Raw genomic sequence first — 26,377 nt, 5'->3', positions numbered from 1 at the left:
CTCTGGCTTTATTTTGTCAACTAAAACCTGTTCAAAGTGAACACATCACTCAGAACAGGTTTTTTTCCACAGTGTTTGGTTCAAATAACACGAACAATCCTCTCAACCTTCACGTTGTTGTTTATCGAAGGTTGTCTGGTTTCTGAGGCCATTTCTTCAGGCTTTAGATCATTTTTTTGGATCATGCTAAATGAGAGTTCATGTTATTGAGTCCACCACCTGTATCCCAACAGCTTCTTACTGGTTTGTAGTTGAGGAGGCATCGAGGGGGTCCATCACAGTCTGAGCACCTTCCCTGCAGACACGGGCAGAGAGGGGGACAGAGAGGTTGGAATAACAGGCACAGACTTCCTTACTTCTATCCATCCATCCATCCATCCTGATGTATTTGCTACTGCTATTTTCTTTTCCTCACCTATGTAACCATGTCCATATATCCTCAAAGACTAACTGTGGAATAAAGAAAAGCTGAAAATATTCCATCTTTGTGTTTTTGCAACAACCAGCACACTGACAGCAGCGATTATGGGTCATAACTATGTCACTCCACTGCCAATCTGGTGATTTCACCTACAAGACTTAAGTAGATGATTGGAGCAAATGTGCTACAATAACAGATCAATGCTTAAAAAGGTGCTTTAGTTAAACACTGCCCAGGAAGTAGATGCATTTAAATCTGCATCATTAAGTCTAATGTGAACATCAGTGAAGAAGTCTGCATTGATTTATAAATTAACAAGGTTGATTCTTACAGTATCTTTTATCCACAGCTGCTTTATACTGATGAAAACCTCCCTCTGTCCATTAAATCCCTGCAGCCACCTGATGACAGCTGATCGATATGTGAACCTGCAGCCTCTGACCGGTGCTGTGTCAGACTGTAGTGACATTACACACGGATGTTAACTATGTTTACCAGACTCCAACAAAATAAACACATCTACAGACATCAGGCTGATTGGCTGTAAGTCTGCAGTCTGCTGTTTATTTGGTATCAGTGTCAGACTCATTGACCCTGTGCATCAGTTTTTATAATGTGGCATTTTATATTTTATTCTTGAAATACATTTTCATGCAAATGCTGCCGTCACATCAATTATAACATAAAAGATTCAGTAAAATTAAAAATAGAATCTCATTGATATGATCATGTGAACAGCTTCACCATCGTTATGATTTATTTCTATCGACACTGAACTCGTAAACATTTTAAAAACACATCTGTCGCTTGCATATTAGTGGTGACGCTCTGCTCCATCCACAACAGTGTGACTGCCTGAAGATGGTGGTTTCTTTACTTGCTCTCATACCTCACTGTGACTGGCACAGTTGTTTCAGAGCAGTGAAAGAAGTTCAGTCGGGGAAGTGACCGTGTTTATCAAGTGGTTGTACAGCCACAGTAGATTTGTCAGAAAAGCCCCTGCAGTTTGAGAGAGCTTTAAATGAATCCTACTAGTGATGTGGATTCTGCTGACAGAGCTAATCCCCCCACAAGAACAAGAACTTCATCAAAATTAAGAAAACCACAGAGAGGAGACTGAGGTGGTGGAAGGTGCTGTGGCAGAAAGCAGCACTGGCACGAGCATGATCGACAGAGTGATAGTGAGGAAGTGTCGGGTTGTAATGTCCTCAGTGTTCACCTCAATCATCAGTCAGTCACTGTGAAGCGCACTGCAAACAGCTGGGGCCAATCACAGCCATGCTTCACTGATGTGACCGGCTGAGAGTGTATCATTAATCACCTCATCCTCTGATCTATATTCCACTGCACCCACTCTGCACTGCTGCACACACATTAAACAAAACAACAGGTTCATCCTTCCATTCATCCTTCCATTCATTCAGCCATTAGTCCATCTGTCCATCCATCCATTCATTGATCTGTTTGTCCATCCATCCTTTCATCAGTCCACTCATGCATCCATCTATCCAGTCCTTCATTCATACATCCCTCCTTCCCTGCATCCTTACATTGACCTGCAGCGTGACCTCTTTGCTGCATCTGTTGCGGTGGACTTTGAGGACCTGAGGGAGGACTATGATGACACCAGTTTGCGTCTCAATAAAACTGCCGTCAATGGGAACGTTGTTCACAGCTGTCTGGAGGATGAGAAACAAATCAGACTCCTCCCTCTGCCTGGCTGGTAAAGACTTACACATACACATTATTGAAAGACCATACTGGAGCGTTTGCATATTTTAGCACATCAACTCTGGATCATTTATATTTCACAAAAATACTGATGATCTTCTGAATTATTCAGTTTTTAGACTGATTTCCTTCTCTCCAGGCAGCCATTGATCTCAGTTCATTTCTATGAAAAGCTTTGTATGAAGCTTGTTGCATAAGGATAACCCATCACAGCCAACATTAAGGAGACTTTAATTTTCTGTCAGAGTTTCAGTATCATCACCTGATAACGCAGCTGTGAGCAGGAACTGTTTCAAAACTCTCCTCCATGGAGAACTGATGATAGAGCTGACAGTCAGCTGCTGAGATGCATGACATTGACCTTCTCCGCTGCCATTAAATCAAACGTTAAGATCAACAATGAGCAGATATGGATGTTGTGAAAAGGGTAATGTGAGTTTACTTGTTTCTTGTGTTAGGAGACCTCATATGCCAGAAGGTACTTGAACACAACACCAATATTAGAAAAATTCACTGTAAACAACACAAAAAAAAATCTATCTCACTTTGACTAAAATGTTTTTTGACATGACTGATGGACAAGTTCATGACAATAAATTATACAAAAGTTTCTGTTCCAGGTCTAGATTTGATTAGAATTGATTATGTGTTTTCTGAATATATTTCATGGAATATCCCCTTTTATGTATATTTATATTTATATTTATATTTGTACAAGGTCAATATATTGTGCTGTTAGATGCTGGTGGGTTTACATACTGGATTTATTTTGTTGACTGATGAGTATGAGAATTTCCATGAGGCATGGGTAATGTAAATGGCCAGACACAAAAATAAAAACATTCATTCATTCACCTCTGTGCAGGTTGATTTTCATAGAAATGAGCTGAAACCTGGGAACACGGCTGCCTAGAGGGAAGAAAACCAATCTAAAGACTGACAGGAATGCAAAAGCAGCAGTGTGGCCCCTGAACTCACCGACATTTCAATGTTGTGGTGTGAGAAAGCTTCTGGAAGGTTTTGTCACATGACTATGAAGCTTGTGTTGGTGCAGTTGTTGTTACCTGGTTGTTGTCGTTAAAGTGGAACTGGACCTGGTAGTCGCTGCCCAGCAGGGTGCCTTTCAACAAGCCGTCAGACAGGTGATCGGGATACAGCAGCTCATTGAGAACCACGTGGTACTTGAACACATCAGAGTCCTGGACAGTTAAAATACAGAGATGTCATGAGAATCAGGCAGGAGGGTGTTGAAATACCATTCTGGTTTGCTGATTTGTTTGGCGATTCCAGGTTTTCTTGGCTGTGCCGATTGGCGGCTGTTTGTCCAGCTGGAAAAACAAGGGACCAATCAGAGGTTTTTAGGCAGAATGAAGAATGAGGAAGTTTTGTGCTGGAGCCAGGAAAATGTCTGGATGAGATGTTAGCAGCTGCAGAGGTTGTTGTAGGTGAACTAAGAGAAATAACAACTCTTACATTAACATATTACTTTAACGTTAGCTGGTGCTAGTAACCACTACCAAAGCTTCTGTGTTGGCTGAAAGAGATGTGGATGGGACAGGTACATTACCCCCCCCCCCCTTCCTTTCCAATGCACAAATTAACATGAACACTCACTCACACTGTCAGACTGAAGAATGTAGTTAGGATTAATTAGATGTTCAGTCTTATTATCAGGTTAACTATAACCAGAATAAGAGGTTTGTAGGATTTGACGGAGGAAAAATGTACATCACCACTTTAAGTTACAATCGACTGAAAAGCCATTTCACTGGGCATCATATTGACTCTATCTCTTGAACAAAATATTTCGGCTAAATGCTTGAAAACAAGGACACACCCTCTGCCCATAACTCTGAAAATGCTGAGTTCAAAGACATGATGATGGTTGGAATCTGTACAACATGAAAAATGAGAAGCCCAGTGTAGTTGAACATTCCTTCAGTGAGGATTGTAAACAAACACTGCTGGAGTAACCCACACCAGCAGCAGTCTGTGCACCGGCTCTCATCATCTGGACCTACCAGCAGGGAGGAGTTAGTTCTGCTGAGGTGCTGCTTGATGGCGGCGTCTGTTGGCAGCAGGAGGGTGAAATCAAACATACTTAAGTCCTCTGACAGGTTGTACATCTGTGAGAAAACACACACGCACAGACAATTAACTTAAAAAAAAAGAAGGAGAAAGGTTTCAGTTAGACAGACAGATGGATAAACAGTCGGACAGAAATCTCACCAGAGCGTATTGTCTGAAGAGAGTGAAGTTGGAGGATGAGTTCAGGAATGCCATCAGTGTAGGAGGCTCGGGGGGGAGATCTGAGCGGGGAGGGGCCAGAATCTGACAACACCCAAATAAATACACAATAAATCAGGATCAACTAGCTGCACAACAGATAAACCTCTAAAAACAGCTAAACCACAAGTCAGCTGTTTGCTGAGACGCTGACTCTCACCCGGTCTATGATGTGGAGGTAGCCGTTGATTGCTAGTAGGTTGTGTGTGAGTATGGAGGCGTTTCCAATCTGGATCACCTGGAACAAAATAATAAAAGTCAAACATACACGAGTGTGTATCTAACTTTGAACTAGGGCTTCAGATGTGTCTGGTGTAATAATGTGTGATATTCTGACAGAGCACGGACCAGACAACCACAAACTGTGTGTAATTAGCGCCTGATTTGCTGAAACAGTGCTCTGTGTACACGTCGCCTACACCTGGGACTGAGCCTCCAGCCTCTGTAAGTGAGGCGGAGCTCAGTGGAGATTCTTCTGAGATCACCAAGGTCAGAAAATAATAATAATAATGTGATGCTGCATAGAGATGTTCAATAATGAATTAACAAGATTTTAAATCTTACTGAGGCTGCAGTTCATCTCCTACTGAGAAAAACTATGTATTGATTATCAAACATAGCACAGCCTAATCAATAGGTCTGTTTATATTATTGGAGCCTTTAAAGGTAGTTCTACATTTTGGGAGATACACTCCTTCACTTTCTTTCTAGAAAAGAGATGTTACAATGGATATCTCCACCAAAGTCCACTTTTAGTTTCAGAAATCAGATGGAGGAGACTGACTATAACCTGATGACCAGTCGCAGAGCCAATGGCTCACTGCAGAGGGGGTGAGGACCTGACGTGGACCATGGAGATGCAGATCAGATGAGAGTGACAGAGCGAGAGAGAGAGCGAGAGAGAGAGAGAGAGAGAGAGATTGACATCTGTAACGATGATACTACATCTCCTCTTGATTTTAAATGAATTTTAAGAGACTCTTATCTTGACTGTTTTTGCACATTTACTGTCATGAAAAGCAGTAAATGCAACAGAAAACCGGCAGAGAGTCTGGCACGACACTCAGAGTGGTGGGGTCCCTATGAAGGGGTCAGTCAGTCAGTCAGTCAGTCAGTGTTACCCCATTCTTACCCCACTGCTGTTTTTGATCTCCCAGGAGGTGGGGGGGTTGAGGGTGGGCAGCCTGCTACCCACGAGTCTGTCCAGATCCTCCACAGAGTAGATCCCCGGCAGGATGTGGGCCCTGCAACCAGGAGCAGCAAAAGCAAACATTACAACTCATTTCAAAGAACACAGACTCACAACATGCTCCTAGGAGACTGTGGATGCTGTTTCACGCCTGGAGGATCTGTGATCCATTAAGTCCAATGTTCCAGAGGTGAACAGTGTAGTAAAAAGCTACTCCATGATAGATGGGTCAAAACATCCAGTGAATACCGGTTTCTCAGCTTCCTGGTAGATTCACTTCCAGAATGAGTAGATTAGCATCAACACAACATGTCTTTCATAAATCTTTGATGTACATCTTTCAAAACATCTCACAAATATTTATCTTATTCTTACTCAAACAGTAGTAAAGTTCATTTGTTAGGGACTACTTTCAGTGGGGGATTAATCCACATTTGGTGATCTGGTGAGTATTTCTGGGAGCAGCAGAATGTATCTGGGAGTCAAAATAAAATACAGGATGTGTGTTTGTGGTAGGTCAGGCTTTGGAAACACAGACAATACTTGTTAGCAGGATTAATTCATTGTCGTTGGTCTTCACATTATAGGTTGTGCTGGAAGCCACAACAGCACGGGAAGCGAGCTGGACTGCTAAATGCACTATTCTCCGATGCTAAACACTCACAGACATTTACTGAACCCATGTAAACAAATCCACTGATCGCTGCAAATTCAATTAACATGAACTGACTGAGCTCTGAAATGTTCCCGTCACAGATGCTGATGGAAACTAAGCTGAATACCATGATATTTAACTCAGTACATAAACTTAAATAGCTTTAAAACATGAACATTACAGGTCACATGACTCAAAGATCGAGGAGAGTTTCATCACTTCAGTACATCATATGTCTGCAGCAGGCTCCACGTTTAATGGAATACTTTGTGATGAAATGTTGGTCAAATCAAGCTCATGTTGGCCTGGAGGAAATCTCTGGAAACAGCTGCTTCCACGTCGGCAGGTGCAGACCTCTGTGAGCTCAGCGACACGGGTGTGGCTGTCTGAGATGACGAAGGTGTAAAAAACAACCCAAGTTTTCTCCACTGATTCTATTTTAGCTGACAAAGTTTAGCAACACTCACACATTTTAGAAAATCCTTTTGTTAGTAAATCAGATGAAATGATTGACAGCTAAGCTAAATACATTCTGGACCCCTCTCTGTGTCTGTACAGAGAGGAAACAGATTCTGACCCATAAGCTCAAAGTAACACTGCGTTCAGTGATCTGTGTGTGTGTGTGTGTGTGTGTGTGTGTGTGTGTGTGTGTGTGTGTGTTGCGACTGACCGCAGGAAGTGAGGCAGGTGATGTCGGCTGGTCCAGAACAAGTCCTGATCTGAAGTCATGTTCTTCATAGCCTCTCTGGACGGAACCAACATGGTGAAGTTCCCACTCAGTCCCTCAGAGAAGTGAGTATACTTCTGATCACACACACACACACACACACAATTATAACAACATTTTACAGTCCAGTGTGTGGTTTTAAATGTGTACATTTAAAGTAGACTAGATAACAAACAGAAACTTTGGTCTCCCAGCAGAGTTTAACTGTACACACCTGAGTCAGTCGGTAGAAATTGTACATACTTGGGTTCATGTCCAGCTCCTACAAACACACACAAACACAGTTATTGAGGTACTGAGTCAGACTGTGCATTGTAAATAAATCTGGGCTGAAATACTTGTTACGTGTTAAAAAGACAAACGTCTCCACTGGCAGGTCACATCATCTGTCACTACTGAGCTTTAATCCTGTGAGTGAACTGGTAACAGGGCAAAATGAAACATGGCTGTTGTTGTAGTTTAACTGCTCTCTACATGTCTGAACAATGTTCTAAAAACTGCAGCAGAGTGAGACGTCTCCTCTCCAGCAGATCATGCTATGTCAATCTTAAGGGTCACGTACTCAAGTGATCAAGATCGATAACAGGAACAAAAAAACCTGATCAGGACATTTCTATATTATATTGATCTGAACACTTACGTCCAGTAATGATCCGTAACAGATGATTCCATCTCCAGCGTAGCCGTCGGGACAGGTACAGGTGTGAGTGCCTCCCTCCTTCAGCGCACACTTTGCCTGACAGAGCATACAGCAGAAAGGGATTGTGGGAAATGTATCTGTCCTGCTGAGACGGCAGCCATCAAACACACGTACTGTTCTCACTCATATTTTCATGGTTCTGGCTCATTACACAAATAAAAATATTGCACATCAAAGTCTTCAGATGTAGAAGAATCACAACTTTCATCTGTGGAAGAGACACCACAGAAAAACTCAACAGCAGCAGCAGAAATATGGCCACTCCACAGACATCAGTGTTAAGAGTTAACAACTATTAAGATAAGATAAATAGATAAGATAATAAATTCTTTATACATGGAAACTCGCAGTTATCCAGTAGCTTTTTCATGTATTTAGTTAAAGGCATGACGTCTCCGCAGCAGAGATCTTACATTCTGTGTTTACTTTAGTTTGGACTCAGAGTTTTAAAGTGAATTATGACACAGCAAAGCTTATTTGGAAAGTTTCAGGAAGCTTGTGCTGCTTGTCCCAACATATGCTGTTCTGCCTGAGTCATGTTCCCTGAACCTCTTCAACAGAAGTGTTGAGTGTGAAGTGAGTCAGAGTCGCCACTGTTATGAAAATAAAACCCGTCCTTCAAATCCTCAGTAAAAAAAAACCCTAATCTTTCTTCATGGCTGACATGATATAACACAAATACTGTGTGTGTGTGTGTGTGTGTGTGTGTGTGTGTGTGTGTGTGTGTGTGTGTGTGTGTGTGTGTGTGTGTGTGTGTGTGTGTGTGTGTACCAGGTCATGGCAGCCTCCGTTCTTTTTGAGGCAGGGGTTGATCAGGTCACACACGATCCCGTTCCCCATGTAACCTTTTTTACAGACACACTCGCTCTGCAGTCGCACACACAGACACACAAACAGGTCTTAACGGTCTTCGACAATAAATACAGTCAGACAGCTGATTAGTAATTAGTTAATAAACCACATGGACAGTGAGTAAGATTAAAAGAGAATAGTCATGATAACAAAAAGAAACATTATTTAAACATTACGTGTGAGTGAGTACAAAGAGATTTACATGGTTTAAAAACTAAAGAAAGGAAAATTAAACATTTAAAACATATAATTAAAAAGCCCTTTTCAAAAACATATGTTTTGAGAAGTGACTTAAAGGACGTTACTGATTCTGACTCTCTGGTCTCAGTTCCTCGGGAGATCCAGAGCTGATGGGCCCTGACAGCGAAAGCCGGTCTCCATTAGTCTTGAGCCGGGAAACGAGGCTGCGCTCCGGCTTGAAGTGGAGCAAAAACTCAGCAACGTGAGCTGGAGCTGATCCATGAAGTGCTTTATAAGTAATCAGTACAATCTTAAAGTCAATTCTAAAAGAGTGAAGTTCAGGGGAAAACACTGCCACTGCCCTTTACAAACTGCTAGTTGGAGGGAAGTGGAAACCACAGAGAGGAAACAGAGATTAGTATAAACAGTGTTAGTGACTGTTAATGGCTGTTAAAACAGTTTGTTCTTCTTCTTTTCTCACTGACCTGTCCGGGTCCGATGTGTTTACAGTCGGCATTGATGCTGCAGCCTCCTCGAATCTCCAACTCACAGTTGTTGATCTCCACACACACTCTGCCGTCACCTGTCCAACCCTCAACACACACACACGACGCGTTACCTGGACCCACATACACACACTCCGCCTGTAGAGACATAAAGAAGGAGAGAGATCTGTTACAGAGGCAGGCAGGCAGCTTTGAGTCTGAGGTTTCAGTCTCTGAAAGGTCAGAGAAGATGGAGGGGGACATCATTTTCCTTTTGGCTGAGGGGAGGTAGTGTCACTGCTTTATAAAGCAGGGCAGGGTCTTTTATTTTTCTTCTATCCCCATATTTGCAGCGACTTTTATAATCAAAAATATTTGCTTTTCCATTAATCTGACAAGAGTTCATTTCAACTATAATGTGCTCATTGGTGGTTAAATGAAAAACAATTAAAAAGATATTAAATGTTTAAATGGTTTTTCAACTTTATGTTCTTTATGTTTCATCTTTATTGATTAATGGTGAAATTATTTGTACAGTCTCGATATTGTTTTATTATTCTGAGATATTTGTGTTGGGAGCTGTGAAAATATCAGCGACTCTGGGACGGTTTGAACTGTGTCACCGTCCACACACACAAGTACGAAGTCTTACGTTGGTGTGGCAGCCTCCTCGGTTGCTCTGCAGGCAGGGGTTGATGGGAGAACAGGAGTGCCCGTCACCTTCATATCCATCCCTACACACACACCTGGTGCAACACACACACACACACACACACACACACACACACAGATCAGATGTTGAGCAAACACAGCAGCTGCTCAGGTAACAGAGGACTGACTGTGAACCGCTGTTGATAAAATCTGTTTGTTCAGCAGTAAACCACTGAGAGCTCCGTTAAATCATGAGAAAGGATGACTGATCAGATGATCAGTGTGCTGCTGATTACTTGATGTTCCTGCCTGAAGTGTCACACATGACAGGGGAGGGGGCTGCAGGAGTTCAGGGGGGAGATAAGCATCTGGATGAGCACCTGGGCTGCCTGCCGCCTGAGGAAAGGCTGGATCTACAGGAGCTACTGCTGCCGTTCAGGCTGTCACTGTCTCCCAGCCAGGTCTTACATGGAAACATCTTAACATCAGCTGCCAAACTAAATCTTCACTGGATGAATGTTACCTCATCACTGTTTTCTGACATTTTAGCTGCTCGTCTTAAACCAAACCCAGGCAGGGACCAGCACTGTGGTGAAAACTGAGTGAGACCTCGAGAAACGACAAGCTGCTCTGCAGGTGAGAACATTTATCTGCAAAGATGTCAAGTGAGCGAGACCGACAGAGCGAGCGGCTCTGTTCAAGCACCGAGTGAGAGTCGACAGCTGGATTTACTGAGGAGAGTCAGTCTGTTGTGTTACTGCAGAACAGACTGACGTCGACTCTCTGTAAACAAACCATAAATATCAAGATGGTGACAGATGTGGCCACAAAACGAAAAAGACTGAAACATCTGAGGCTTCTGTTGGTTAAAATTAACATTAATGAAATGACAAAATCAGGTGCTGAAATGAACACTGGTAGTTGTAGTTCCTTACGTGGTGTGTAGTCCTGTGTGTGTGCAGTATGCGTGGATGTGGCAGTGCTCCTGCAGGCCGTCAGAGTTGCAGGGCGTGGCCGTCCTGTCACAGCTTTCTCCAGAGTATCCCTCCAAACAAGATCCTCTCCGACACACACCACCACTGCCAGGACGGTTATCACACACACCGTGGACACACCGACACTCTGCACACACACACACACACACACAAAGTGATAATTTCAGGTTAGTCAGTCACAATAGTGAGCAAAAGAAAAGACATCACTGGGCCCTTGTTGCATATTTAAAGTTAATGATGTTGTGGACACAGTTATGTGTGTGTGTGTGTGTGTGTGTGTGTGATCATCATCTGGTTAAACTTCAGGAAACAGGACTCAGGAGGTATAATTACTGTCACTCGTCCGGTGACAGGAGGTAAAACAATCCTTTTCCTCCATGAACTTGACTTTTGTGGTTTTAAATGAAACAAGATATTTGGTGAAGACATTTATAAGACGAACTGAAATAACTGTGGATAGAGTTTTTATTCTGGTCCTATCATTTTTATTTGTCCAATATTTTGGTTTATAACCAAATTCCTGTAAAACTAAAATCATCAGACAGCTACAGCTCCTGATCTCTACACAGCTCAGTGTGAGTGGATCTGAGAAGCATTTAAGACAGATCGAAATCTGATGGTTCAAACCAACTGAAAGAAAGAAAACTGCAAAGATGGGAAAAGCTGTAAATGTCTCTCTCTCTCTAAAAGGCTCACACCTGATCTTTACTCCTTCCACAGTGTTTCTGCCAGTGAGCAGTCTGTGGAAATACCCACTCCTGTCTGACTGTCTTGACACATTCATGGTCTTTCTCCTCTGTCCTTCTGATAACAGCAGCTAAATTAGCCTTAGCTCTCTGTCTCATTAAAGCAACAGGGAAAAACGGTTCCAGCTATTTCCAACATTCAATCAAATACAAGGTTCACTGAGCTGCTGTACCGTTTATCTGATCCCGGGTCGGTTCAGCCGCTGAATGATCTGTGTGGGTGGGAGAGTATTGATCTGTAGGTGTGAGTTAGAGCGTGTGAAGATGATTAAACTTCTGTCTCGCTCACGGCTCGTAAACACCACTCATTCATGTTTGTGTTGGGTTCTTATGGTTTTGTTGCAGCTGAACTGCTGAAGCACAGAATTTATTCCTCGTGCTGTGTTTTTGTTAGTTAAACAGTTTCAGGTGCGTCACCGCCTCCCTCTGGACTCCAGCACAGCCCACCCTGATGTGCATGTAGATGGACAGTGATCTGATTGGTGCTCAGAGACGCATAAATGTGACGACCTGTCAATGAAAGTGTCCTAATAGACACAGACGGATAACAGACACTTTAAATGACGAGTGTAAATGGAGCCTTTGTCTTGTCTGAACACTCGTGGGTTCAGTTCAGTTGCTCTGTTACTGTTGACGAAGAGGAGCCGCTACCTTCGTCACAGTTGTCTCCATGCTTGGATGGATGTGAGCAGATGTGGCAGGCGACACCCTTGAAGCCTGACTGACAGCTGCACGAGCCGTTGCCATGGATACCGTCGGAGCACTGTGTGTGGTAAACAAACAAACAGATACATAAATACACAAATAAATAAATAACACATCAGTTCAGAGACACGGCTCCTGAGACAGAGGTGTTTGTTCCTCACCTTTCCTTTGTCGTAGCAGGGATGCTGGAACCCTCCGATACAGGGTTTACAGTCCGGACCGTAGAAACCGTCGCAGCACTGTGCTACCTGTGAGAAACGAGGGCAGAGGAGGCAGATGAGGGCAGAGGAGGTGAAAATAAAGCTCCTGCTGCAGGTTTCAGCGTCTCCACCCTCACCTGTTTGGTGGTGTTGCAGTATTTGGCACAACCTTTACTAAGAGCTGGATTCAGAGGAGATGTGACGTATTCACAGCCGACCTGATGACTGTCCTGAAGACACAGAAACACACTTTCTGTTCTCAAAACTTCAAGCAAAACTTTCAAGCAAGATTTCTGGAACATGGATTTATCACTCAGAATAAAAGTGATGAACTATAATTCTTTGAACTAAAGTTTTTCAGAAGGCGTTTAACTGTGACACTGGATAAATGAGAGAACAGGCTCAGAAAATAATATCTGCTACTTTCTGTACTGAAAACAAGAGGAAACAATTATACATCCTCTCTGATTGTTTTGGCAGAAGTTATATGTCCATATATATTAAAAAAAAAAGCATTATATAAAATATAAAAGTCAAGCAGGAGCGTCATAGTGTCTAATTAATACATAGCTCTTCATGATTTATCAGTTGCTTCACATGGATTTCAGGGGAACTGATGAGTACAGAAATGTTGCTGTAATAATGACGTATTTACCATTTCAGTGCTGCCTTCAGGACACTCAGTCTCATAGAGGTAACCACAGTGAACACATGGACCCTAAAACACACAGTCACACACACAACAACATCAACAGGAATACTTCAACCGTACTGTTAACACTACTGTCGGCTTCAGGCTTCTGCTGTAACAGTGATACTGTCACACTGCTGACTGGTAGTTTAGTCAAAGTCACAGCTTCGTGATGATTGTCAGTTAAACCTGAACCGGGCAGATGGATCAGAGTTACAATCCTCCACAGGTGTGGACACCTACATCATCACCAGGTAATTTAGTTCACCTCACTACAAGGAGGAGCCCAGATTATCACAAGACCTGAACCATTTTTATCTGCCTGATCCAATAAAAGACAAATTAAATAAATCCCAATCTGACGGCAGAACGTGTAAAACACAAATTAACGAGCTGAAATATTTCCATTTCATTATTGTGACCTGTTATCTCTGCAGCTCCCCCAGAGTCACAGATTAATGTGACTGTCAGCCACACTCCCCCCACCCCCTCCCCCCCCTCACCACGGTGATCTTGCTCTCAGTGATGTCACAGCGATGAGGCAGGATGGGGAGGATGGAGGGGGGGTACAGCAGCCCGTCAATCATGTGGATGATCCCGTTGGATGCCATGATGTTGGTGGTCACCAGACGGGCACCCTTCTCCCCCAGGAGGATCTCACCCTGGAAGAGGAAGCGAGGGGGAGGGGGGTGTTAATGGAAACTGTTGTTTACTGTGAATTAGTCAGTAAACAAGACAAACTGTGGACGACCAATCAGAAACACTTACTCCATCAGACACAGTGATGGTGACGATCTGATTGGCCATCGTCAGAATCCTGGGAAGCGTGCTCAAGTCGTCCATCGTCAGCTACAGACAGAAAAGAGGTCGGCGACTAAAACCTTCGGGGTTGACACAGTCCCAGTTTTCAAACACCCTGAAGACTTCACTGATCTTTGAGCCTTCGCCACTATGAAGCTAAAAATTTAAAGTTTGTCCCGAAGGTTGTTTTAGAGGAAAGATGATGTGGTCGTTAAAGAATATTCACAATTTTTCAAATCTGTCTTAGAACAAAAGGTAGATGACTTATTTCCCACAGATCCTTCAATTAAAGGCACCATATCTGCTCTGTATACAAAGGTCCTGAGCTCAGAGGTCAGGGATGAAGATTAGTCTAAAATACTTAGAAGAATGAATTCAGCATCAGTGTGTTCCAGAAACAGCTTGATTCATTTCATCTTCAAAAGTCAAGGGTTAGGGTTAGGTAAGATAAAACTGAGCCACTGGTCATTTCTTTCTTCACTGGCAGAGCAAAAGGACAAAAAGCAAACAGGAAGAAGGGAAGGATTGACAGATGGATGGATTGATGGAGGGAGCGTTGGGTTGGAGGTGTCTTACCACAGCCTGGGAGAAAATGTGGTGTCTGAGGAGCTCCTGAAGTTTATGTTTGGCCTTGAAAAAGAGCAGAATTTAATTTTAAGATATCTGATCTTCTTCATGTAGCACAATGATAAAAAGAACTAATACCTGCAGCTGAAGAATTTTCTGACATTATGACTGAGATTACACACATTGCTGGTTTTGTCTTTTCATGTGGTTTGTTGATGAAAATAAAATTATAGACTGTTATTATCACCTGTATGTTATCTGCACTAACCACCATTAAACTAAATCAATTCAAACTCAGGAGCTGATTAGACGTGACTCCGCTCCCTGTGTCCTTACATCGTTGAGCATGTACAGGATGCTGCCGTCTCTGCCTCGGTCCACAGCTTGGTTTGTGGGGACAAACACAGTCAGGGGCCCGGGACCCCTCAGAGGGGGGGGCGACCCACAGTTCTACAAACACACACAAACACATCAGGAAACACATAAACCAGAGAACTGACGATTAACGAAGTCCCGCCCCTCTAGTTACTGTTGCTATGGAGATCGACCTGTCCACTCCTACACATATGCACTTCACAATCATAACGGTGTCAGATTTATCATCAAAATGTTTGGTTCTTGATTTCAGACAGAAGTAAACAAAAGCAGCTTTTAAGTTCTTGCCAGCAGCAGATGATTTGGCAGAAATGATGAACTGTCACAGAATGAAAAACGAAAAAGTAAAAGTACAGAAATATTATCAGCAAAATATACGAAAAGTATCAAAGTAAAAACACTTGTTTAGTCCCTGTCACCGATACAGTATCTAATTATCTGACATCATTAGACTGTTCATATTGATATTGTACTTAAAAAGCTCAATATTTCCCTCTGAGCTGTGATGGAGTAGAAGCATAAAGTAGCAGAAAAACAGAGCAGCACTTGAGTAAACTTAGTTTCCACCACAGTTGTTCGGGGGGGCAGTGGTTTAGCCGACTGTCAGCTGTTTCTAAAAGTCAGGACTGCTTCATTATAATTCTTTTCATGTGAAGATTAAAGCAAATATATCTGTGATGTGGCCAGAACACAACACTCACATCAACCAGAGACAGGAAGCGGTTATATTTTCCATCCTTAGTCAGAATCTCTCCGATCGTCATATCAGCGAACTGGACAAGAAGGAGAAGAGGGAAAAAAATCTAATTACTGATTCATAAAGACCAGGGGTCAGCAATTAGCTTCAAACACAGGCCAGTTCTTTCAGCATTGCTTTGTTAGTTAGTGCTTTTTATTTTTGAATATTTTATTTCATTTCAGATTTATTAAATTGGTTGTTTGAGGATTGGACCTGAGGACAGACATCAGCTTCAACAGAAATACAACATACTGAGACTCGTTCAGCCAAAACAGACTCATACATGCAAATGTACGTTTTGTGCACTACAGGCCTTTAAATGTAACTGATATCCACACATAATAAATCGGCTCTGCTTCGATTATGGTTGAGTAAAGACATATTGTTATGGACTTGTTGTTGCCTTTGGGGAAAAAAACAAATAACTTTCCAAAGTCAACCTCTCAAAGATATATCTCTAATATGTACATGTATGTATGTATGTATGTATGTATAATATCACAGACAAACATTTCTGCTGGAGAGGCCAGATCATTGACAACAGGCTGCTGCAAATCCAGACCGCTTAAGGACATAAAGTTAGACTGCACTGTTACAGCACAGGTGACATCCAGTCAGCAGAAGTCATCTAGAACACTTTTAATCTGACAAACAAATGAAAGTCATGCAAAAGACTAATATTTTATTACTAACGTAAAAACAGTTTTGTTGAAGCATTTTGCTTTTGTTCTGTGTAAACCTCAGTGTAGCTGCTGTATTTTGTTATGAGGGAGTTTTCCACATGTGGCGAAGTGACCTTTAACTCACCTGTTCGTCACGAGCAGGCCTCATAGAAATCATGTTTGTGATTGGCCGGTCGATGATGTGGATGATGCCGTTGGCTGCTGGCAGGTCCGCCTCCAGGATGGTGTAAAGTTTCATGGGGTTGTTCATCGTGATGAACTTCTACAACAACGAGAGAGAAAGAGAAACAACAGGAGAGACTATCAGTGTGTTAATGTGGAGTCATGTAACCTGGTGGTTGAGAATGTCTCTAATAATCTGATTTCTTTAACGTTGTGGGAAGATTTGATTTATTTTATTGACCAGGTGTTTACATGTGAAAATGTTCAGGATGAGAGAAACTCTCTTTTCTCCTTCCCTCCTTTTAGTCTCTTCTTTTTTGAGAGACTTGAATCCATAAAACAATAGAACAACTACAACAGATTTGTAAAATTCAGACACATTCGCAAAAACTGGAAAAAACTCCCCTGTCTTACTACAGAGCCTGACCTCCACATGTTTTCATTATTAGCTTATCAAGAATATTCAATTTACTGCATTTTCATAAAAGAGTTGAGTCCAAATAACTTGTGATTTCTGGACAGGAGGAATGATTTCACACACTAATAACTCCGTCAGCGTATAAACATGTATCACAGATGGCCACTGTAATAAAAGAGACTCGGACGTGTCCTTTAAATGCATTAACTGTACACACCAAGATATTCATGATAACAAAGCTGCTTGTAACACACAGCTGGTGTGATAGACATGAGCAGTCTGGAGTAATATCTGAACAAAGCTCCGCCCACTCTCTGGCTCAACACAGACAAACAGGAAACACAACTTATCGTCTCTGTTCATGAGGAAACGCACACAAACACACACATGAGAGACAGACAATAAAATTCACCTTCACACCAAAACATCTACTGACAGAGGACAGCTGCAGGAGGGAACACTGGGATTACTGCAATACTGCAATACTTGTACTTCAACCTGCTGCAGACTGGAAGAGCCACGACTCAAAGTGAAAGTAAACTTCAAGGAACTTTCTTGACTTCACTGTCTGTTTGCTGTGTTTTCTGCTGCACTCAGAGACAAAATGTCTTCCAGACTAGACGCAGATCTGTCCTGTCCTGTCTGCCAGGACATCTTCAAAGATCCCGTGGTTCTGTCATGCAGCCACAGCTTCTGTAAAGTCTGTCTGCAGAGATGGTGGAGGGAGGGAAAAAAACGTGAGTGTCCGTGCTGCATGAGAAGATCATCAAGGAGTGATCCACCTCGTAACTTGGCTTTAAAGAATCTGTGTGAGGCCTTCGTGCAGCAGAGGGAGCAGAGAGCTTCAGCAGGGTCTGAGCCTCTCTGCAGGCTGCACTCTGAGAAACTCAGACTCTTCTGTCTGGACCATCAGGAGCCAGTGTGTGTCGTCTGTCGAGACTCAAAAACACACAACAACCACAGATTCAGCCCCATCAATGAAGCTGCACAGGATCACAGAGAGAAGCTTCAGAAAACCCTGAAGCCTTTACAAGAGAAACTGAAGCTTTTGGAACAAGTTAAAGGAAACTTTGATCAAACAGCAGAACACATTAAGGTCCAGGCCCGACACACAGAGAGGGAGATCAAGGAGCGGTTTAAGAAGCTTCACCAGTTTCTACAAGAGGAAGAGGAGGCCAGGATCACTGCTCTCAGGGAGGAAGAGGAGCAGAAGAGTCTGGTGATGAAGGAGAAGATGGAGGCTCTGAGCAGAGAGATAGCAGCTATTTCAGATACAATCAGAGCCACAGAGGAGGAGCTGAGAGCTGAAGACGTCTCATTCCTGCAGAACTACAAGGCTGCAGTGGCAAGAGTAAAGAAGCGCCCCCTGCTGGATGATCACCAGCTGGGCTCAGGAGCTCTGATAGATGTGGCCAAACACCTGGGCAACCTGACCTTCAACATCTGGAGCAAGATGAAGGACGTGGTCTCCTACACGCCAGTGATTCTGGATCCAAACACCGCCGACCCAGAACTCATCGTGTCTCAAGATCTGACTCATGTGAGATCTGGAGAACAAAAGCAGCTTCCAAAAAATCCAGAGCGGACCAAGTTCTCCTGCTCTGTTCTCGGCTCTGAAGGTTTTAACTCAGGCACTCACAGCTGGGATGTTGACGTTGGACAAAACAAGGACTGGGAGCTGGGCGTGTTGGGAGAGAGCATCCAGATGAACAAACAGCTGCAGTCTGGACTGTGGAGAATTTTGTTCTCCAACGGGAAACTCACAGTGTTCTCGAAATCAGGCTCCGAGAACGATCTGCCACTGAAGAAGAAGCTCCAGAAGATCAGAGTTCAGCTGGACTTTGACGGAGGAAAACTGTCCTTCTCTGATCTTGACAGTAACACACACATACACACCTTCAAACACAAGTTCACTGGAAGCCTGTTTCCATACATCTACACAGAGAGTCGCCTCCCACTGAAGATTTTACCAGTGAAGGTCTGTGTGACGGTGGAACAGATCAGTTAGAGATTTTTATGACAGGGTTGGAGAAGACGACACTGTCTACTGTGAGAGGAAACTTGTCACAGATTTATTTTTACATTTACTGAGCTTTTTTTTATTGTCTCTAGTTGTATCAGAGAACTGTGGGTAACGCTGGATTGGGAAGCTTGATGCACCAGTGTAATGAAGTAAACAGACTTTATTTTCACAGGTTCTCATATATTATTTGTTTTCCATATAATACCTGAGGTTTTTTTACAAATACCAAAATATTGGATTTTTTTTTGGTACATTGAGGAATATAAACATGTTTTCTGACAAAATCCTCTTCAAAATAAGACAAATTCAATCCAGTTCTGAATCTGCTCATCAAATCCAAACCTTTTCTAGTCCTTTGCTGTTTTTACTTTGTTTGGTGGGAACTGAGGACATCACCATGTACTTTTTTAAATTTCAATTTGTAAGTTTTGCTATTGCTACATAGCCAACATTAGCATCAGCAGCTGTTTACTTAACAGTCTAGAGGAAACGTTTCTAGTTCAGCATCAAACTCTATTACTTTACTCACCAACAGCTGTCCCCAGTGGTGGAGAGCACTGCTAATGTTAACTTTTGTCTCTATCACACCTTTTATTCTGCTGAAGCTAGCATGCTAACCAGCTAACCTGGTCCATCTCATTACTTTCTGATAGTGACCCACTGTAGCCCCCAGTCTGCCCTGAGGTGCAGCTCAGACGTATTACAGCCTCGTCTTGTAAATGCTGCAGCTCCAGGCAAGACACCAAGTTCGGCTGCACAGAATAGAATTCAGCTTCTACTAATCAAATTGATAAAACAACTGATAGAAACTGTGGTAATCAACAGTCAAACCTAAACCTTTGAGCTTTCACCACATATTTGATCACTGCTTCACTGGGGGCTGTGCTGCTGTGGCAGAAGCTATGGAAGCTAAAGCAAAAACACCACAGGGAAAAACAACATTAATACTATTTTATCATCCAGTGAATTTGTATTAAATGCATCACAATGTTTTGCACAATGCACTTCATGCTGCCTGCAGACAAACTCTGTGCTGCACTGCCACAGGTTACAGAACCTGAAGGGTCACGGTGACAGTGGGCTTCTCAAGTTATGTCAGACAGCAGATATTTAAACACAGGACTAGTTGTTCCTCCCTTTGTTGTGAGTGCCCTCCCACAAATATTACATTTTGCAGTTGTTTGCTTTGATTCTGGAACGTTTAAGCCATCTGCCATGTTTGTTGTTCACAACAGTGACAGTGATGCTGAATTATCACACGTTTGTTTACACGTCAGTCTTTTTTTGTGTGTCGCTTCAGAGAGAGGCAGAGGAGATGATTCAGTATGGCATTTGTTGGCTGTGGAGCTCGATTTTACTTGGAAGTGGATCCGTATTGAAACTGGTTATTGGAACCAAAGCCTAGTGATGATGGTGACGAAGCTGTGAAGGTGTTTTTACAGGTAGTCTGACACTGTATCTTTATTTGTGTGGTGTAAATCCCTTAGAAACAGGGTGTTGGGTTGGTATGTTTTGGGACAAAATCAGTTGATGGGAAAAATAAATTACTTAAAATATGTGTTAAGCTATGTTAACAGTATGAATGTCAACAAAACTGATGAAATGAAAAGATTTTCTACAGCAGAAACCAAATCTATAGGTGTTGTGATTTTTCTCTGGATGATTCTGTTTGTGGGACCAATAAAAATGAAGATAAAAGAACAGTTTATACTGACTCTGTGCTGTTTGCCTATGATCTTTAACTAATAAGACAGTTTGAACATTTTTACCTCATGAAGACTTCATAATCACATTAATATTTGTTCCATCTTCAGTCTGGCCACTGTACAGTTATTTTATCATTATTTGTATGTTTATAATCCTTTCTTTGACAGGATCAGTAGGAATAACATGCAGTAAACGGTCCAGCTGGTCGGGAGCTGAACCGAGGACCCACCGCCCAGGGCACGCGAGCCCATGTGGCACCCCAACGCCTCGTTTATCAGTGTAAAAGCTAAATATCCAAAGTATTTTTTGAACTTTTTAAAAGGACACAGTGATTGTGAGTAAAAGAGAAAACCAGACAGAAACAGCTGCAGCCCTGGATATGTGGCTAATTTCTTCTTAACCATCCACTAACAACTCACCGGCCGGAGAGGGCTTTGTTTAGAGAGGAAGTATTACCTTGTTGTCTTTGCTCCTGAACGTGGCTCCTCCGTACATGTTAAAGTCTCGTCCCTCCAGATCCTTGTGTAGGTGCTGACCCAGGATCAGGTGGTTTTTACACATCAGCTCCTCATTAACACCCTGTAGAAATGGAGACAATTAGATAATCAACCAATAACCTGGATTTCATGTTTCTCCCTGTCAGAGGTGTGTCCTGTGTTATGTGTCTAACAGGCAGTTAACCCTGGAACCTCAAGGATACCTTCACTCTCTCTTTTCAAAAATCTCTCTCACATATCTAAAGGCTCAACAATGTAAAAAGAAAGGAAGCTTCACACTGTGAATGAAGGTACAGCAACAAAAGTCCAACTGATCCAACACAGAATCAAAGCTCAGCACTGTTTCCTAGAAATGATGTTTTTTTTTAGTACTAACTGATTTTCACAATTACATTGTGGTTGAAAATATAACTGCTCCCTGGATTATGTTCACAGACAATGTTTTCATGGTCAACGTATTGAATGCTGGAGAAAGATGTGGGTGTTAAGACAGGAGCCACATCGTCATGGCGACTGGTTCGGAGCATCTACGAAACAGAAAGCACTGTGAGGTGCTCTCAGGGATCTGAGGATGGAACAAGTCTGATCTGGGAACTTTGCAGCTTCCAGGACTTAAATGATCTGCTGCTAACATCTTAATGCTCGAATCCCACGAGTCCAGGCCTCAGAGGGTCGGAGCCGGAGACCAGCAGCATATTAGGCAGAGTGCTCTTAATGATTGGGCTCATCTGTACAGAAGTTGCAGGAAGTGGTCTGTGTGGATCGTGGGCGAACAAAGCACTTGGCTTTGACAGCTGAGTCCTGGCATTTGCATCCTGAGACTCTGATGTGTGGTTTGGTTTAGGCAACAAAAGCTTTGGTGAAGGCCGAGGAAAGACTGTGGTTTCAGTTCAATGTGAATGAACACATCCTGTCACTGCAGACTTGTTTCTATAAACCAGACCATCATCTTTTCCTAAACTCCACCAACTGCTGTGGGGGAGGGAGAGTTGAATCATTCTATAGTGACTCTGAGTAAATAGATTATTACAAGATCAGATGTTTTGGCAGAAAACAAATGAAATCGGTTGTGAGACAAGACTTTACTGATACACTCAGTATCAATATTTAGACATTTGCGAGATATGTTAATTATCATTTTCTGACCAGTCTTGACATTCAGGTCCCACAGTCCCAGTTTTTCATCAGATTTAATCATCCAAACAATAAAAAAGGCTACAGCCGTAAAATGACTGTCAGCGTTTCAGTGTCTGTCCCTGAGCATCAGAGATTCTTTGGGCTCGGAGAGTTTATCGAAGCTGCTGTACTCCGACCTGCAAAGCTGATTTCACCAGTTACATCTATAAACCTGTCAGAAGCAGAGCTGCATTCAAAGATTTATGATTTTGGTGCTGGAAAAAGGCAAGGTTTAAAGGCAATAAATTTACAACAAAGTGAAAACATAAAAATTATGTGATGAGTCATGGTTGAGTCACAGATCTTCATTGATTCAATCAAGTTTACATTGAAACATTTTTCTGCCTCAGGTCTCTGTCACATACATCGAGTCAACGCTCATCCTTTATAAACTCGACAGGTTCCACTGTTTTAAATTCTTCTAAACACCTTCTGTCTAAAGTCTTGCTTCAAATATCCAAAAGTTAAAATCTCCAACTCAGGTTTCTATGGTTACTCCAGGTTTCACAGTGTGTGTGTGTGTGTGTGTGTGTGTGTGTGTGTGTGTGTGTGTGTGTGTGTGTGTGCGTGTGTTGTTGTGCCCAGAGGCTTGACAATCTAGTTTGTTCTAGTTTGTAGTTTGTTCTGACCATCTGTCATCAGTAGTCTCTGTTTCCAGGCCGAGCTCCGAGAGAGAGAGAGAGAGAGAGAGAGAGAGAGAGAGAGAGAGAGAGAGAGAGAGAGAGAGGAGAGAGAGAGGGAGGGAGAGAGAGAGAGAGAGAGAGAGAGAGAGAGAGATCCTCTGGCCCTAAACCATGGATTAGATATAAATTGGAACAGTGTCTCTTTACCGTCAGAGATACAAAGCAGAGACAGACAAACCTGAGCAACTACAGACTCAGTGAGCAGAGTTTAACCAAACGCAGCGACACAAAAAGTCCTGGTCACCAACAAGGAAACAGTCTGTGGTCACTTCATTAAAGATGAGCTGGAGGCTGAGATGAACTTCCTCTTAAAAAGTGACAAATAATATCAAGAGCGGAGCAGGTGAAGAGATTCAGCTCGTTAAAGGTTATCTTTGGTGACATTTTATTTTGGGTCGAGTGGTTAAGGTTGTGGTTGTGATGGATGGAGGCGAAGAGAGAAGAGTAGAAATGATCGTCTATGATCACTGGACAATCTCTGCTTCATTATCTGCAGACCGATGATTTACAAGGTCCAACTATAACTAGGTGGATATCTACAGACAGACAGGTGACCTACAGTCAGACAGACAGGTGGATATCTACAGACAGACAGGTGACCTACAGTCAGACAGACAGGTGGATATCTACAGACAGACAGGTGACCTACAGTCAGACAGACAGGTGGATATCTACAGACAGACAGGTGACCTACAGACAGACAGGTGGATATCTACAGACAGACAGGTGACCTAAAGTCAGACAGACAGGTGACCTACAGTCAGACAGACAGGTGACTCACAGTCAGAGGTCTTGTCAGCAGGGGGATGAAAGCTGTGAAAGGTCCGTTGTGACTCAGTAGCATTGAACAGCCTTTCTCTGAAACAGATTTACACCAAAGGTCAAAGGTCACGGCAACGAAACATAACACCACCACCACAAAATAACAGAACTTTACAGTAATGTGAAGCAGAACACCCACTGCAGTCCTGTTAAACAAGGTTAGAGTTTAGTTTCTCTTCAGGTAAACACCTGGAATAACTATTTATAAATAAATATTTTTTTAGTCTAGTTGTCAAGTAAATATCAATAATGTATGATGAGTGTCACGTGTGCTAAACACAGTTCATGTTAACATCAGTAAACACATCTTAAAAAATGTGGTAAATTGTTTAATCTTTTATTGAATATAAAAGATTTATTATCTTAAGATCTGTTTATAATAAAGCTTAGTCAAAATTCTTATTTTACAGAAAACGTAATTTGGTGGTTTATTTTTCCACCATGTAGAGGAATCAGGAAAAATTCACACTGTTGTTTGTCTAGTTAATGAATTTACAGTTTTAGCTTTACAGAAACTGCTTTCCAGAGCAGAATCCAGACGAACAAATAATTAATGAATCGTATGAAACTGCAAACTTGAATGGAATTAAAGTGAATTTCAGTTCAGTCGGTGATCAAACCTCCTGACAAATCACAGCACAAACATTCACTGTGTGTTTCTGGTTTTTTTACCGAACAGGGCGACGGCTCCCGTCAGATTTTCTCTCTGGCTTCCACTCCTGCCAAGCTCTATAAGCCGCTCCATCAGGTTACCATAGCAACGGCGGCCATCACCGATCTGACCTGCCTCACACACACACCTGGGGGGGGGGGGGGGGGGGGGGTAACTTATTATACTACAATACACACACGTTCATACAAACTAACAAGGAGCTGAAAACAGAGTTAAACAGTGTTTGACATCAGCTGCTGACACAGACTCTGTTTCTGGATCTAGTCTTAAAATTTGGTTCTGGCTCTGGTCCTGGTCCAAGTTCTGGATCGAGAGAGCAAAAGAGAGACGGACTACAGACTCTGATTATTTGTAGTTGTAGTTCTGTATCTAGTTCCACAGAGCAAGACAGAGACAAATAAAAGAAACTGGCTTTGTGTCCACTTCTGGTTCGAGTCCTTGTCTAGTTCTAGTCTCATGCCTGGACCTGGATCTAGCTCTAGTTCCAGAGAGACAAAGACAAAGTGTTTGTGTGTCTGACCTGGGTTGTCCGTCCAGCTCAGTCTGACAGACAGCGGTGGGGTCACAGGTGTCTGCTGAGCAAGCAGAAACCAGCTGACAGCCAAACTCAGGACTGCCACCTATAGGGGACATGCCAAACATACACTCACAGCTGGACTGAGAGACAGAGACAGACAGAGACACAGAGAGAGAGAGAGAGAGACAGACAGACAGACAGACAGACAGACAGACAGACAGACAGACAGACAGACAGACAGAGACACAGAGAGAGAGAGAGACAGAGACAGACAGAGACACACAGAGAGAGAGAGAGACAGAGACAGACAGAGACACAGACACAGACACAGACAGAGACAGAGACACACAGAGAGAGAGAGAGAGAGAGACACAGACACAGACACAGACAGAGACAGAGACAGACAGAGACACACAGAGAGAGAGAGAGACAGAGACAGACAGAGACACAGACACAGACACAGACACAGACACAGACAGAGACAGAGACACACAGAGAGAGAGAGAGAGAGAGACACAGACACAGACACAGACAGAGACAGAGACAGACACAGGATTAGGTTAAAACAGTTTCAGAGTTTTGCTGGGACTTTTTATTTGAGCTGTAACTTTGATCCTGACTCTGCTGAATTTCTGTTCTGACATCGAGTCTCTGTTGTTGTTCCTGGTTCTGATGTTTGAGTCCTGGTTCTAGTCAAGGACACGTTTGGTTCTAGACGTCTCGCTCCATCTGGTCCTGGTTCTGGTCTCCTCACCTTGTTGGGTCCTTTAAAGACACAGATGGTGGAGTTGATGGGACACCCTCCGTTGTTATCGGAGCAAGGGTTTCTGGGTACACAGATCTTGCCGTCACCCTGGTAGTCGGGCTTACAGGTGCAGCTGACCTTTGACCCCTGTGAGGAGCACTGGGCATTGATGTCACAGTCCCTTGCTGAACAAATACCTGAGCAGGAAAGTGAAGAAAACTGAGTCTGATTGAACAACCCAAAAATGACACAAACTAGTCCTGGTTCTAGTTCTGGAGACAAAGAAAGAGAAAGGAGGCACAGGTCCTGGTTCTGGGTCTGTTCCTGGTTCTGGTCCCATCTTTTATTAAACATGTTTCTAGTTCCTGCCTTAATTCTAGTTCTGTATCTGGACAGAGAGAGAGAGAATTCAACAGCTCTGCTTTGAACTAATGCTAACATTAGCATGCTACACAAAACTGGACTAATGGACCAGCAGGGCAAACTAACAAGAGTAAAAGTAAAAGCAGCAGTGAAACGACGCAGAGATCAGAGATGACTGTGGAGCTGTGCGCTTACTTGCACATTTGCCCTGT

At 42.8% G+C, this 26,377-nt stretch overlaps 2 protein-coding genes across 2 annotated transcripts in view; one reads left to right on the top strand and one right to left on the bottom strand.

The window, feature by feature from the left end:
- Positions 1 to 26,377, bottom strand: part of stab1 (stabilin 1) — a 72,471-nt gene that overhangs the window by 36,345 nt on the left and 9,749 nt on the right. Inside the window, exons 7-36 of the mRNA XM_071493337.1 lie at positions 26,361 to 26,377; positions 25,812 to 25,999; positions 25,061 to 25,197; positions 24,540 to 24,667; positions 23,827 to 23,903; positions 21,146 to 21,268; positions 16,504 to 16,641; positions 15,659 to 15,730; positions 14,919 to 15,032; positions 14,592 to 14,645; positions 13,983 to 14,063; positions 13,718 to 13,876; positions 13,179 to 13,241; positions 12,661 to 12,753; positions 12,485 to 12,571; positions 12,270 to 12,381; positions 10,813 to 10,999; positions 9,879 to 9,972; positions 9,227 to 9,385; positions 8,481 to 8,576; positions 7,650 to 7,745; positions 7,224 to 7,271; positions 6,953 to 7,086; positions 5,571 to 5,682; positions 4,599 to 4,676; positions 4,382 to 4,483; positions 4,174 to 4,278; positions 3,217 to 3,351; positions 1,972 to 2,100; positions 242 to 295 (exon numbers count right to left, since the gene is read on the bottom strand). The exon at positions 26,361 to 26,377 is cut by the window's right edge and continues 97 nt beyond it. Of these exons, the coding sequence (XP_071349438.1) occupies positions 242 to 295; positions 1,972 to 2,100; positions 3,217 to 3,351; positions 4,174 to 4,278; positions 4,382 to 4,483; positions 4,599 to 4,676; positions 5,571 to 5,682; positions 6,953 to 7,086; positions 7,224 to 7,271; positions 7,650 to 7,745; positions 8,481 to 8,576; positions 9,227 to 9,385; positions 9,879 to 9,972; positions 10,813 to 10,999; positions 12,270 to 12,381; positions 12,485 to 12,571; positions 12,661 to 12,753; positions 13,179 to 13,241; positions 13,718 to 13,876; positions 13,983 to 14,063; positions 14,592 to 14,645; positions 14,919 to 15,032; positions 15,659 to 15,730; positions 16,504 to 16,641; positions 21,146 to 21,268; positions 23,827 to 23,903; positions 24,540 to 24,667; positions 25,061 to 25,197; positions 25,812 to 25,999; positions 26,361 to 26,377 (3,172 nt within the window). The remainder of the gene's footprint in view (positions 1 to 241; positions 296 to 1,971; positions 2,101 to 3,216; positions 3,352 to 4,173; positions 4,279 to 4,381; positions 4,484 to 4,598; positions 4,677 to 5,570; positions 5,683 to 6,952; positions 7,087 to 7,223; positions 7,272 to 7,649; positions 7,746 to 8,480; positions 8,577 to 9,226; positions 9,386 to 9,878; positions 9,973 to 10,812; positions 11,000 to 12,269; positions 12,382 to 12,484; positions 12,572 to 12,660; positions 12,754 to 13,178; positions 13,242 to 13,717; positions 13,877 to 13,982; positions 14,064 to 14,591; positions 14,646 to 14,918; positions 15,033 to 15,658; positions 15,731 to 16,503; positions 16,642 to 21,145; positions 21,269 to 23,826; positions 23,904 to 24,539; positions 24,668 to 25,060; positions 25,198 to 25,811; positions 26,000 to 26,360) is intronic.
- Positions 16,719 to 21,113, top strand: LOC139630178 (E3 ubiquitin-protein ligase TRIM35-like). Its single transcript, XM_071493338.1, has one exon. It carries the CDS (start codon positions 17,564 to 17,566, stop codon positions 18,965 to 18,967), a length of 1,404 nt encoding a protein of 467 aa, XP_071349439.1. The 5' UTR covers positions 16,719 to 17,563; the 3' UTR covers positions 18,968 to 21,113.

Source organism: Trachinotus anak, unplaced genomic scaffold, assembly GCF_046630095.1.
Source record: "Trachinotus anak isolate AG129_WGS33_773 ecotype Australia unplaced genomic scaffold, CSIRO_AGI_Tana_v1 ptg000013l, whole genome shotgun sequence".
NCBI lineage: Eukaryota > Metazoa > Chordata > Actinopteri > Carangiformes > Carangidae > Trachinotus > Trachinotus anak.
This window is presented reverse-complemented; position numbering and strand designations above follow the sequence as displayed.

What these genes read in the sequence shown, in the direction of transcription:
- LOC139630178 (XM_071493338.1), top strand. Translation starts at nt 17,564, where the DNA reads ATGTCTTCCAGACTAGACGCAGATCTGTCCTGTCCTGTCTGCCAGGAC.